Genomic DNA, 15490 nt, shown 5'->3' on the forward strand with positions numbered 1-15490 from the left:
CATTGTTTGAGACAGTAGGTATCTCAGAAATTGATGGGCTGTTATCAACGTTTGCAAAGATAAGAGTCTGATTTTGAGGTGACAGGCTTTTTCAGACTGTGGAGGGGCACTATCAAGTTTTGTATTGATGAATTTTGTATGTTAGATAGTAGAAATCTATAAACCTCGGAGGGCCACTATCAAGGCTTGTATTGATGAAAGGCGAAGATAACAAACAGTGATCAATCTTATAACTCCTATAAGCAATACAAAATAGAAAGTTGGGCAAGTTTGGAATTTTTTAAGTTAGATAGTAGAGACCTATAAACTGTGGAGGGCCACTGTCAAAGTTTGTATTGGCCAACATTAAGGTTTGTATTGACCAACAGTGGAGGAGGACTCATTAAGAGCTTAGATTCAGAGTAAACTGTTACGAATTCTGTTTGCTTTCAAATTATACAATTTGTTAAATATAAAAATGATTGTATGGATCGCAGTCATTGTATCAAATGAGTAGATCTATGTTGCCCTGTTTACTTGTATACTTGCTTGTGAAAAGTAGGAACTACTCAGTTGCCCTCAGTTAGAATATCTGATTAATAAATCAAGTCTAGACTGGAGCCGGCCTCAGTTAGTCACTCTGTGACCTCAGTGAACTAACATCAGACTAATATATCTACTCTTACACTGTACACAGATTGTCTGCGGTCCTCAGTAGGGTCAGTGTATCGAAGAAATGAATGACTCAACTCTTGTTGTGCTTACAGATCGTGAAGGGCCGAAGCTACCCCATGGCCTTCAATCATGTGCAGGAAAACTTCAATATGGAGGACTGTCTCCGGAATGACGTCCAACAGCTCCTACACAGAAGCTTAAATCGACCCAGTTCCTCGGAGTCGGAGACGGACGAGTCCACTGAGATGACCGTCCTACGACCAAAACTAACAGGGAGGGCGTCAAGGCTGGCCAGTGAGCGTAGTCTCGGTGAGTATGAAGAACTTGTTGTGAGTTTTGTTGAAAAGTGTCTGTTCACATTAACTTGATGAGAGTGGTGTTTCTAATACTCTAAAATCACAAGTTTTATTCAGATGGGTTGATGGGTGTGGATTTTTGTTGTATTTGTGGGAACCTACCCTCAAACTCACATCCACAAAATACAAAAGCATGATTTACTTTGTGTTTATTTATTTGAGCGACAGTTGTATTTTATAGTCACCTGTGTACGTGATAAGTATGTAAATCTTCGGTATGGAAGCAGGAGTGTTAATGTACGGTTGAACCAAAATGTAGATTTCTCTAATCACTTAGTTTTCATGATTAGGCTAAACAAAACTTCAGTTAGAGAGTGTGTGCTACATTGGCAATGTGCTAAAATAATAAGCTGTGCCGTTTTTCATCCTCACAAGTCAAGTTTTTGTGATTACGTACACTCCACAGAAACCCTTGATGAATGTAGCTATTTAAATTTCGGGCTCAAGATTTGCAATGCGTAATATGCTAAAATTAAACTGTCAGATGAAATGGTCTCTTTTCAAAATGAATTTCGGACTGAGCACAAAGATGGCTGATCTCCATCGTCTAGAGAGAGAAAACAGCGGTGATTGTTTAAGTTGATATATTACATATGTGACAAGAAGTTGAAAAAATTGAAGAACTTGCCTTCTTTTGTTCGCAGTCCTCATTGTTTATGTTTACCGCGTGTTTAGAATGAGAACTGTATTTTGATTGGCTCCAGTGTACGACTTGGACCCAATGAAATGCAGACTCCTGAGCCCAAAATTCAAATAGCTACATTCGTCAAGGGTTTGTGCGGAGTGTACGTAATCACAAAACCTTGACTTGTAAGGATGACCCTTTTTCTGATTTGTTCTTCACAAAGTAGCATCATTTAATGTGCATCTCAGAGTAACATACAGTTATTGACACTAATAGACATGGTATTTCTCAGAGTAACATACAGTTATTGACACTAATAAACATGGTATTTCTCAGAGTAACATACAGTGATTGACACTAATAGACATGGTATTTCTCAGAGTAACATACAGTTATTGACACTAATAAACATGGTATTTCTCAGAGTAACATACAGTTATTGACACTAATAAACATGGTATTTCTCAGGAAGCTAAAACCATGAATTGACCTTAAAAATGATAATCCCTCTATCATGTGATTGAGTGATTTAAATCATTGAACAACACTTGGTCTACAGTTAAAGTGTAAGACGATACAAACTTTCATTGAATGACCAAAAAGTAATTATAACCAATCATAAAAATTTGGGGAATTTCCTAATTTAGTTTTAGTCAAATATAGGGGAAAATCAAGTGTTATATTTACCTAGAACAAGCCACATGGAGTGATCTTAACATTCTGTTTTCTCTGCTTTGTATGATCTCAGCCAATCAGAGAAATTGGAATTATTCAATCATATTATAACATCTGATATTACATAGCCAAACCTCGTTTTCTCGGAACTTGATGGGACCAAGAAAAAACCTCCAGATATCCAAATATTTGAGATATCAAGGGTAAAATACTTAAAGAATAAGTGGTTGGGATTTCCAAATCACTTCGACATATCCATGGTATTCGAGATGTCGGTGTTCGAGATTCTGCAGTTGAACTGTACTTGAAAATTTCATGCATGGTTATGAAATTTGATATTCGTGATTCGGATTTTCTAATAGAGATGTTACCCACAATGCCTTGTGTTGATATATACTCTGCTGCAGTGTATAACTACATGTATCTCAGTGCTTTATCAGTACCGTTTGTACTGCATGTACATGTATCTCACAGTACTATAATGACAGTTAGTGCTCTATCAATACTGTTTGTACTGCATGTCACAGTATTCAAATAGAAAGTATAATCTTTGAATGAAGTCAATGTTATATTTTATTGACATCAGTAACAAGGTTTCTGATTGGAGAAAGTATAATCTTTGAATGAAGTCAATGTTATATTTTATTGACATCAGTAACAAGGTTTCTGATTGGAGAAAGTATAATCTTTGAATGAAGTCAATGTTATATTTTATTGACATCAGTAACAAGGTTTCTGATTGGAGAAAGTATAATCTTTGAATGAAGTCAATGTTATATTTTATTGACATCAGTAACAAGGTTTCTGATTGGAGAACATATAATCTTTGAATGAAGTCAATGTTATATTTTATTGACATTGGTAACAAGGTTTCTGATTGAAGAACAGGTAAGTTTTTGGTCTTTAATTGCAGATGAATTTATTTAGTGAAATAGATCAGATAATATAGAATAATATTTTGCCCACAAAAATAATGGCTTTATTTCATACACATGTAGGTGTTGGTTGTCTTATGTTTGAAAACTAATTATTAAATTCTTAATTTTAAATTTACAACCATTTTTCATTAAGTTACCTCTATTCATGAAATTTTACATTTACAACCATAATCAAGGAATTCAAGTTTGATTCCATCCTGTCAGATTGTTTCCCCTGAGAGAGAGTATGGAGATGTTAGCTGTGAAATGCAGCTATGGAAATTTTGGTGTGAGCATGTGATTTTAGAATCACCATGAGTGGTGCTTTGAATTAGGTACAGATTTGTGGTGAGCATGTGATATTACAATATGGAGACTTTACCCATGAGATAGTCTTGTGAATAGGTACAGATTTGTGGTGAGCATGACATTGTGATATTACAATATGGAGACTTTACCCATGAGATAGTCTTGTGAATAGGTACAGATTTGTGGTGAGCATGACATTGTGATATTACAATATGGAGACTTTACCCATGAGATAGTCTTGTGAATAGGTACAGATTTGATGGTGAGAGTGTGATTTTACAGAATTAGGTACATATTCGATTTTACAGAATTAGGTACAGATTTGATTTACAGAATTAAGTACAGATTTGATGGTGAGCATGAGATTTTACAGAATTAGGTACAGATTTGATTTACAGAATTAAGTACAGATTTGATGGTGAGCGTGTGATTTTACAGAATTAGGTACAGATTTGATGGTGAGCGTGAGATTTTACAGAATTAAGTACAGATTTGATGGTGAGCGTGAGATTTTACAGAATTAAGTACAGATTTGATTTTACAGAATTAAGTACAGATTTGATGGTGAGCGTGAGATTTTACAGAATTAGGTACAGATTTGATGGTCTGCGTGAGATTTTACAGAATTAAGTACAGATTTGATTTTACAGAATTAAGTACAGATTTGATGGTGAGCGTGAGATTTTACAGAATTAGGTACAGATTTGACAGTGAGCGTGAGATTTTACAGAATTAGGTACAGATTTGATGGTCAGCGTGAGATTTTACAGAATTAGGTACAGATTTGATGGTCAGCGTGAGATTTTACAGAATTAAGTACAGATTTGATTTTACAGAATTAAGTACAGATTTGATGGTGAGCGTGAGAATTTACAGAATTAGGTACAGATTTGATGGTGAGCGTGAGATTTTACAGAATTAAGTACAGATTTGATGGTGAGCGTGAGATTTTACAGAATTAGGTACAGATTTGATTTACAGAATTAGGTACAGATTTGATGGTGAGCGTGAGATTTTACAGAATTAGGTACAGATTTGATTTACAGAATTAGGTACAGATTTGATGGTGAGCGTGAGATTTTACAGAATTAAGTACAGATTTGATGGTGAGCGTGAGATTTTACAGAATTAGGTACAGATTTGACGGTGAGTGTGAGATTTTACAGAATTAAGTACAGATTTGATGGTGAGCATGAGATTTTACAGAATTAGGTACAGATTTGATTTACAGAATTAGGTACAGATTTGATGGTGAGCGTGAGATTTTACAGAATTAGGTACAGATTTGATTTTACAGAATTAGGTACAGATTTGATTTTACAGAATTAGGTACAGATTTGATGATGAGTGTGAGATTTTACAGAATTAAGTACAGATTTGATGGTGAGCGAGAGATTTTACAGAATTAGGTACAGATTTGATGGTGAGCGTGAGATTTTACAGGATTAGGTACAGATTTGATTTACAGAATTAGGTACAGATTTGATGGTGAGCGTGAGATTTTACAGGATTAGGTACAGATTTGATTTACAGAATTAGGTACAGATTTGATGGTGAGCGTGAGATTTACAGAATTAAGTACAGATTTGATTTACAGAATTAAGTACAGATTTGATGGTGAGCATGAGATTTTACAGAATTAAGTACAGATTTGATGGTGAGCATGAGATTTTACAGAATTAAGTACAGATTTAATGGTAAGCGTGAGATTTTACAGGATTAGGTACAGATTTGACAGTGAGCGTGTGATTTTACAGAATCATTGAGTCACCAGGCCAGTATACAAGGGGAGTCTGACACCGAGCCTGATGGACTCATTCAGAGCATTACAAACAAACTGGGGGGAATTTTCTCTGACGATGACAGCAGCGAGGATGCTGACATCAGTGACACGGATGATAACGATGAACTGTTTGATCCCTCCCTGGACAAACCCGTGTTTCTGACTCCTAAGGGGCCCATGCAGGCTGCACGGGGTATAACAGCTGTTGTTTTCAGTCCAACAATGCTTCTGCCTGCATCTTGTAATTCCATGAATCTAGCATGCATTTATTCATCCTATTCACTAATGGTGTTTTGTGTTTATTTATAGGTAGCTGTGCATTTTGGTTTCATATTAATTTTTCATTAATGTTCATTTTCTATCTTAAAATTTGAATTAGATTACATTTAAGTTTGAATGTGAGTGGTATGTGCAGTACGTTTATGACAACTCAGGAAAATATGTAACATATTTTGCATGGAATTTTAATTCTTTGGTTTTTTTTTTTTTATTTCACTTTCTTCCCATGCTGGTATTTTGTTTCAGCAGATTCAAATTTTCCCTCCATCACATGCTTGGCCTACCTTTTGTTGTTTTCAGACAGAAGAGTTACTTCCTGTCCTCACTGTCTCACTCCACCCAGAGAAGGTCATTTCTTGTTTCATTTTATCCCTCCATAGTTTTTTGTTTTTTTTTACCATGTATTATTCAAATGATTAAACAGTTCTACGTGTAACTTGCAAGAGAAAATTTCTGTTTTCTTTTGGTACCAAAATTTTAAACAAGCATGTTGAAATTTATATACAATATGTTAAACTATACAAAGTGCATAAAAGGTTTGTCCTGCTATTAATATAATGCTTTCTTCTGGCCTGTGTGAAAATTTATTTCTATGTGGTTTCATTATCAGCATCAACTGCATTCACTGTATTTTGGCTTTGAATTGAATTGCTTTGTTCATTTAAAATAAAATCATAGAAATCAAATTATCAGTAATCAAATTTTGAAGTTATATCAGAAAAGTTATGAATTTGGAATGAAGTTTTAAATGCCTGCTATAAAGAAACCCTCTGAAACATTGATTTAGACCAAGATGAAGTGGATGCTCCACTGTTGATATCTGAACAAGACACTATAGAGGAGGCGGAGCCTGGAGAGGATGTCCCCCAGTCTTACTACTTCATCATGGCATCTCAGGACCAACTACTGCTGAACGTGACCCCACAGGCCATCAATGTACTCACTGATATCAACAAGGTTTGTAACACTGAATGTGTCACCCCAAAGGTCACCAATGTACTCACATCAACAAGGTTTGTAACAATGTGTCACCCCACAGGCCATCAATGTACTCACATCAACAAGGTTTGTAACAATGTGTCACCCCACAGGTCATCAATGTACTCACATCAACAAGGTGTGTAATACTGAATGTGTCACCCCACAGGCCATCAATGTACTCACATCAACAAGGTGTGTAATACTGAATGTGTCACCCCACAGGCCATCAATGTACTCACATCAGCAAGGTGTGTAATACTGAATGTGTCACCCCACAGGCCATCAATGTACTCACATCAGCAAGGTGTGTAATACTGAATGTGTCACCCCACAGGCCATCAATGTACTCACATCAACAAGGTGTGTAATACTGAATGTGTCACCCCACAGGCCATCAATGTACTCACATCAACAAGGTTTGTAACAATGTGTCACCCCACAGGTCATCAATGTACTCACATCAACAAGGTTTGTAACACTGAATGTGTCACCCCACAGGTCATCAATGTACTCACATCAGCAAGGTGTGTAACACTGAATGTGTCACCCCACAGGCCATCATTGTACTCGCATCAACAAGGTTTGTAACACGTACTGAATGTGTCACCCCACAGTACACCAAGGTCAGCCCAGCTGAAGCCCTCCTTACGAGTCACTGAATGTAGGCCATAATGATCAAAGGGATTTGTACTGTAACTAATACGACTACACAATAAATCCATGGTCTCACTGGATGTTAGCCCATGGTTTTTACATATATCAGTATAAGTGTTTATTTCATAGAAATTTTATAAATCATTCATTGCAATAATGTTAATTTGCATAATTACGATGTTTCAAAACAATTTTGAATTATGCAAAAGAAATTATATTCCAACATATTCAAAATGTTTATGCAATGATGTTCAGCTTATTTTGTTCAATCTTGAATTGCATGAGGCTGAATCAGCAGTCTAATTAAAATCAGATCCTTAGATACGCTCACAATCGCTACAATAGAATCTGACATGACTGCACGAGACTGAATCAGAACAATGAAATGTAGCAAGACTGTTCACTTGTTACATTTTCCACCATTTTATTCACAGGCAATGACGGAGCCAGAGACTCTGGAAATGGACACCATCAACCTACCCGCTCTGCAGATCTTCAATAAGGTTGTACAATATGTATAGCAGTTTACGAGGGCTGTTCGATATGTAATGTGTATTGTACCACAGCGCGATAACGCTTTGCACGATTTCATGGATAATGATACTCTTGAATAGCGCTATTCAATATCGTTCCAACGGTATAAACATGATTCTTCAGCTCCACACAGTTTTAAACTTAAAGTCATTTCAATAGAGCCAGTCATTGACCCCTGTACAGTTGTAAAAATGGTTGGGAAACGGGTTGAGAATATTGAAGAAATTAGAGCTTATATAAAAGTTTACACAAAACTTGGTCATTCAGTAATGCAGATTTTTACTGAATTTGGGGAAGTTTATGGGTCTGATAAGGTATGTTATGAGACAGTTCGTAGGTGGAGAAAGAAATTTCAGACTGGCACAGAGTCTGTCAAAGATGCAGCAAAATCTGGCCGACCTGTGACTGTAACAGGCAAGGCAAATGTCTCAAACGTCAGTGAAATAATTGAAAGTGTTGGCAGATACACGATTCGTGATATTGCCAAAGCTGTTGGCATATCGCTATCGTGGGTGCATTTCATTCTGATGCGTATTTTGAAAGTACGAAAGATTTCTGCCAGACGGATATTGCATAATATATATCAATTTGACAGATGACCAAAAACGGGTACGTGTACAAACCGCTAAGCAATTGCACAAAATGTTTCCCAAATTCAATCAAAGACAATTTGCAAACATTGTTACTGGTGACGAAACATGGGTTCACTATTTCAAACCAGTAAGAAAAATTGGAAGCAAAATATGGCTAACTAAACACAGTAGAAGGCCTGTAGTTGCCAAAAGAACCATAAGCACGAAGAAGGTTCTTTATTGCATATTCTTCTCATGTGATGATATAGCTGTACACAATTCGGTGCCGAAGGGCAAAAGTCTTACAGGTCGGTAGTAGTAAAATAGCTCAAGAAATATCATAAACGACGCCCTGTGTCAGGATTTAGGCATGTTCGTCTACTTCATGATAATGCTCCATCACATACATTTGAGCTTGTGAAGCAATTTTTGAAGTCGGAGAAGGTTACCGTTTTGCCACACCCACCATACTCTCCAGATCTAGTCCCATGCGACTTTTTCCAAAACTTTAAAAGTTCTTATCTGGTCGTCGTTATAATTCCTGACAAACCTTTGGCTCAGCTATCAGTCAGTGCCTCAGAGGTCTACCTAAATCAGCGTACCATGACGCATTTCAGAAATGGATTCAGAGATTGAAATTATGTATTTAAAACTGCGGAGAATACTTTGAAGGGATGTAATGTTCATTTCACTATTTGAGTCGAATGCTTTGAGATATCGTACAATACACATTACATATCGAACAGCCCTTGTTTATGGAGATTTGTGGTCAGTAGTTACTTAGGTATTTAGGCACTTTGATTTATAACAGATGAAAATGTCTCTCTGAGGGGATTGACTTTGCAGGAACTCCAAAAATATTTTCTTGTGAGTTATCTGTGCTTGTTTTGGCTAATTAATGGTCTCACTTTTTGTATGATTATAATGAGTGGAATTTATTACCCCTGGGTTCAGGTCCCAGTATGTGGCTTTGTTGATCATGTGATTGTTGAACTTCAGAAAATGTTTACTCCTGGACATCATGTAAGCAAGCTGTTTGCATGATTTCCTAGTATAATAAGCAATAGGCCCTCTTTGAAAACTGTCAAAAAAAATATCCTTTTATAACTCCAATAGAGAATTGCATTTCTGTGATGGAGTAAAACTGACTGTCATACAGAAGAAATGTAAATCATAAAATATGCATCTCTCATCTAGTACACAGTATAAGAATGGAGAAGTATAAACAAAGCATGCAGATAACAGAATGATTCCTATAGAATAAAACGTGTATATACTCAGATGACTGTTGCGGCCCATGGGCCTCTTGTTATCTAGATATAATCATTATATTGAAATTCGTATTTCAGCTTGGTGTCAATGCTTCAGTGACTCTACATCCAGATGTTAAGGTAAGTTGTACATGTGTATAGGTAACTAAACAATGTGTATAGGTAACTAAGCAATGTGTATAGGTAACTAAGCAATGTGTATAGGTAACTAAGCAGGAAAAACTGGGGCCTGCTAATCTATTTAAATATTTAGAGTGAGGTGTTGCATTTTCACATGATAAATTTCCTAATATAAAACAAAGCGATACCTTGTATACCTCCCTAATCAGAGATTCATTGTATGCCTCTGTAATCAGAGATTCATTGTATGCCTCTGTAATCAGAGATTCATTGTATAATACCTCTGTAATCAGAGATTCATTGTATAATACCTCTGTAATCAGAGATTCATTGTATGCCTCTGTAATCAGAGATTCATTGTATGCCTCTGTAATCAGAGATTCATTGTATAATACCTCTGTAATCAGAGATTCATTGTATAATACCTCTGTAATCAGAGATTCATTGTATAATACCTCTGTAATCAGAGATTCATTGTATGCCTCTGTAATCAGAGATTCATTGTATGCCTCTGTAATCAGAGATTCATTGTATGCCTCTGTAATCAGAGATTCATTGTATGCCTCTGTAATCAGAGATTCATTGTATAATACCTCTGTAATCAGAGATTCATTGTATAATACCTCTGTAATCAGAGATTCATTGTATGCCTCTGTAATCAGAGATTCATTGTATAATACCTCTGTAATCAGAGATTCATTGTATGCCTCTGTAATTAGAGATTCATTGTATGCCTCTGTAATCAGAGATTCATTGTATACCTCTGTAATCAGAGATTCATTGTATAATACCTCTGTAATCAGAGATTCATTGTATGCCTCTGTAATCAGAGATTCATTGTATACCTCTGTAATCAGAGATTCATTGTATGCCTCTGTAATCAGAGATTCATTGTATAATACCTCTGTAATCAGAGATTCATTGTATAATACCTCTGTAATCAGAGATTCATTGTATAATACCTCTGTAATCAGAGATTCATTGTATGCCTCTGTAATCAGAGATTCATTGTATAATACCTCTGTAATCAGAGATTCATTGTATAATACCTCTGTAATCAGAGATTCATTGTATAATACCTCTGTAATCAGAGATTCATTGTATAATACCTCTGTAATCAGAGATTCATTGTATGCCTCCCTAATCAGAGATTCATTGTATGCCTCTGTAATCAGAGATTCATTGTATAAAACCTCAGTAATCAGAGATTCATTGTATACCTCTGTAATCAGAGATTCATTGTATGCCTCTGTAATTAGAGATTCATTGTATGCCTCTGTAATCAGAGATTCATTGTATACCTCTGTAATCAGAGATTCATTGTATACCTCTGTAATCAGAGATTCGTTGTATAATACCTCTGTAATCAGAGATTCATTGTATGCCTCTGTAATCAGAGATTCATTGTATACCTCTGTAATCAGAGATTCATTGTATACCTCTGTAATCAGAGATTCATTGTATGCCTCTGTAATCAGAGATTCATTGTATGCCTCTGTAATCAGAGATTCATTGTATAATACCTCTGTAATCAGAGATTCATTGTATGCCTCTGTAATCAGAGATTCATTGTATAATACCTCTGTAATCAGAGATTCATTGTATACCTCTGTAATCAGAGATTCATTGTATGCCTCTGTAATTAGAGATTCATTGTATGCCTCTGTAATCAGAGATTCATTGTATACCTCTGTAATCAGAGATTCATTGTATAATACCTCTGTAATCAGAGATTCATTGTATGCCTCTGTAATCAGAGATTCATTGTATGCCTCTGTAATCAGAGATTCATTGTATGCCTCTGTAATCAGAGATTCATTGTATGCCTCTGTAATCAGAGATTCATTGTATAATACCTCTGTAATCAGAGATTCATTGTATACCTCTGTAATCAGAGATTCATTGTATAATACCTCTGTAATCAGAGATTCATTGTATGCCTCTGTAATCAGAGATTCATTGTATAATACCTCTGTAATCAGAGATTCATTGTATACCTCTGTAATCAGAGATTCATTGTATGCCTCTGTAATTAGAGATTCATTGTATGCCTCTGTAATCAGAGATTCATTGTATACCTCTGTAATCAGAGATTCATTGTATAATACCTCTGTAATCAGAGATTCATTGTATGCCTCTGTAATCAGAGATTCATTGTATACCTCTGTAATCAGAGATTCATTGTATGCCTCTGTAATCAGAGATTCATTGTATGCCTCTGTAATCAGAGATTCATTGTATAATACCTCTGTAATCAGAGATTCATTGTATAATACCTCTGTAATCAGAGATTCATTGTATGCCTCCCTAATCAGAGATTCATTGTATGCCTCTGTAATCAGAGATTCATTGTATAATACCTCAGTAATCAGAGATTCGTTGTATAATACCTCTGTAATCAGAGATTCATTGTATGCCTCTGTAATCAGAGATTCATTGTATGCCTCTGTAATTAGAGATTCATTGTATAATACCTCTGTAATCAGAGATTCATTGTATGCCTCTGTAATCAGAGATTCATTGTATGCCTCTGTAATCAGAGATTCATTGTATAATACCTCTGTAATCAGAGATTCATTGTATAATACCTCTGTAATCAGAGATTCATTGTATGCCTCTGTAATCAGAGATTCATTGTATGACTCTGTAATCAGAGATTCATTGTATGCCTCTGTAATCAGAGATTCATTGTATAATACCTCTGTAATCAGAGATTCATTGTATAATACCTCTGTAATCAGAGATTCATTGTATGCCTCTGTAATCAGAGATTCATTGTATGCCTCTGTAATCAGAGATTCATTGTATACCTCTGTAATCAGAGATTCATTGTATGCCTCTGTAATCAGAGATTCATTGTATAATACCTCTGTAATCAGAAATGCATTGTATAATACCTCTGTAATCAGAGATTCATTGTATGCCTCTGTAATCAGAGATTCATTGTATAATACCTCTGTAATCAGAGATTCATTGTATACCTCTGTAATCAGATATTCATTGTATGCCTCTGTAATTAGAGATTCATTGTATGCCTCTGTAATCAGAGATTCATTGTATACCTCTGTAATCAGAGATTCATTGTATAATACCTCTGTAATCAGAGATTCATTGTATGCCTCTGTAATCAGAGATTCATTGTATACCTCTGTAATCAGAGATTCATTGTATGCCTCTGTAATCAGAGATTCATTGTATAATACCTCTGTAATCAGAGATTCATTGTATACCTCTGTAATCAGAGATTCATTGTATAATACCTCTGTAATCAGAGATTCATTGTATGCCTCCCTAATCAGAGATTCATTGTATGCCTCTGTAATTAGAGATTCATTGTATAATACCTCTGTAATCAGAGATTCATTGTATGCCTCTGTAATCAGAGATTCATTGTATACCTCTGTAATCAGAGATTCATTGTATACCTCTGTAATCAGAGATTCATTGTATGCCTCTGTAATCAGAGATTCATTGTATGCCTCTGTAGTCAGAGATTCATTGTATGCCTCTGTAATCAGAGATTCGAGTGTATAGTTTTTGGTCTGTCTGTCTGTTTGTCTGCAAAAACTCTAACTTTGGTTGTAACTTTTGAATGGATGATGTTTCAGTGTTTTTCTTGTGACAAAATCTTTCTTTTGGTTCTGAATCTATAGGCAGGGGCATCTGTGTCACAAACACATCTTGTTTGGTAGAGTTCTCACTAATGTGTGTGTTTGTGGGGGGGGGGGGGGGGGGGGGGAGAGAGGGGGGGTGGTATCATACTCCCTTTACCCTCACCTTAGATCCATCATCAAAACAAGTGCTGTATACTTAACAAAGTCACTCATTTATAAAACATTAATGCTATAAAGTTACTATAATTCACTAAGTAGTTATAGAACATTCCCAAAACCTTTATGATGGAAGATTGATTGATTGATTGAATATTGTTTAATGTCCCTCTCGAGAATATTTCACTCATATAGAGACATTTCGGCCTATGCTTGGCGCTTACGGCCTTTGAGCAGGGAGGGATCTTTATCGTGCCACACCTGCTGTGACACGGGACCTCGGTTTTTGCAGTCTCATCCGAAGGACTGCCCCATTTAGTCGCCTTCTACGACAAGCAAGGGGTACTGAGGACCTATTCTAACCCGGATCCCCATGGGACTTATGATGGAAGAATTGAATGTTTGGTATATCACTAAATGGAATTGTTTGTAATTAATCTGTTTTTATAATATTTTGTGTGTCCATTATGTAGTGAGTTAAGTCTCGTGGATCACAACTTTTTACTTTTAATGCCCTTAATAGATGTGATGAAGGCTAAAACTTAAGAGCTGCCTTATTGATTAAGGTATCTCCATTCAAAAATCTTTGATGAGGATTGGAACAGTCATAATCTAGTAAAATTCATTATGTGGTGAAGTCTGAACACGATTATAAGTAATACTGATCAGAGTGTTGAATTTAACAGGCACCTTCATTATAAGAATTATCAGAGTTGTTTACAGGCACACCTTCATTATGAGAATTATCAGTGTTGAATTTAACAGGCACCTTCATTATAAGAATTATCAGTGTTGAATTTAACAGGCACCTTCATTATGAGAATTATCAGTGTTGAATTTAACAGGCACCTTCATTATAAGAATTATCAGTGTTGAATTTAACAGGCACCTTCATTATAAGAATTATCAAAGTTGAATTTAACAGGCACCTTCATTATAAGAATTATCAGTGTTGAATTTAACAGACACACCTTGGTTATAAGAATTTAATTTTAACTACAATAGGTTCATTCAGAAAACATTAAAGATTGTTCCCTGTACAAGGACGGGGAGAATTCCCAGCCGTGTGATGCTGACATCGTAGACGGCAACGGACTCGAGGTTCAAAGGTCAGATCATATCATCTTATCATATTCATGGTATTTGAGAAATAAATGTTTGAGGTTCTGAAGTTCAACTGTATTTTCTCTCTATAAGTTTTATATCAAATACTTAGAAGAAGAAAATTAAGTATTAAATGAACTTTCTATCCGCTATCAGTGAGACAGATGAAGCAGACGGCTTGATTTCCAACATCCTTGGTCGAGTAGGCCATGTAGCAGTGTCAGCGGGGGCATATGTATTCGACAATGATGAGGATTACTTGTCAGGGCAGAATCTCAGCATCTCGAGATTCCGGTTACACGTAAGTCAGAGTCTTGGCTTCTCTAGATTTCGGTTATATGCAAGACAGCATCTCGAGATTCCGGTTACACGTAAATCAGAATCTCAGCATCTTGAGATTCCAGTTACACTCAGGACAGAATCTCACCATCTTGAGATTCCAGTTACACTCGGGACAGAATCTCAGCATCTCGAGATTCCAGTTACACTTGGGACAGAATCTCAGCATCTCGAGATTCCAGTTACACTCGGGACAGAATCTCAGCATATCTAGATTGTGGTTATATGTAAGTAAAGACAGAATCTCAGCATCTCGAGATTCCAGTTACAATCAGGGCAGAATCTCAGCATTTCTAGATTATGGTTGCATGTAAGTCAGAATCTCAGCATCTCGAGATTCCAGTTACAATCAGGGCAGAATCTCAGCATATCTAGATTGCGGTTATATGTAAGTGAGGACAGAATCTCAACATCTCGAGATTCCATTTACACGTAAGTCAGAACAAAATCTCAGCATCTCGATATTCCGATTTCACGAGTCAGGATAGAATCTCAGGATCTCGAGATTCCGTTTACACGTAAATCAGGACAGAATCTCAGCATCTTT

General features: G+C 36.1%; 1 protein-coding gene across 15 annotated transcripts in view; it reads left to right on the forward strand.

The window, feature by feature from the left end:
• The window catches only part of LOC125673035 (intermembrane lipid transfer protein VPS13A-like), a 159597-nt gene that overhangs the window by 81843 nt on the left and 62264 nt on the right, over nucleotides 1–15490 (forward strand). For 11 of the 15 annotated variants that reach the window (XM_056159636.1, XM_056159629.1, XM_056159634.1 and 8 more), the window contains 7 exons: nucleotides 747–963; nucleotides 5294–5512; nucleotides 6386–6555; nucleotides 7668–7736; nucleotides 9689–9730; nucleotides 14506–14609; nucleotides 14761–14905. In XM_056159636.1, coding sequence (XP_056015611.1) covers nucleotides 747–963; nucleotides 5294–5512; nucleotides 6386–6555; nucleotides 7668–7736; nucleotides 9689–9730; nucleotides 14506–14609; nucleotides 14761–14905 — 966 coding nt within the window. Of the gene's footprint in view, nucleotides 1–746; nucleotides 964–5293; nucleotides 5513–5898; nucleotides 5947–6385; nucleotides 6556–7667; nucleotides 7737–9688; nucleotides 9731–14505; nucleotides 14610–14760; nucleotides 14906–15490 lie in introns of all 15 variants that reach the window. The other 4 variants (XM_056159637.1, XM_056159638.1, XM_056159639.1 and 1 more) reach the window with 2 other exon arrangements.

This window comes from Ostrea edulis, chromosome 3, assembly GCF_947568905.1.
Source record: "Ostrea edulis chromosome 3, xbOstEdul1.1, whole genome shotgun sequence".
Taxonomy (NCBI): domain Eukaryota; kingdom Metazoa; phylum Mollusca; class Bivalvia; order Ostreida; family Ostreidae; genus Ostrea; species Ostrea edulis.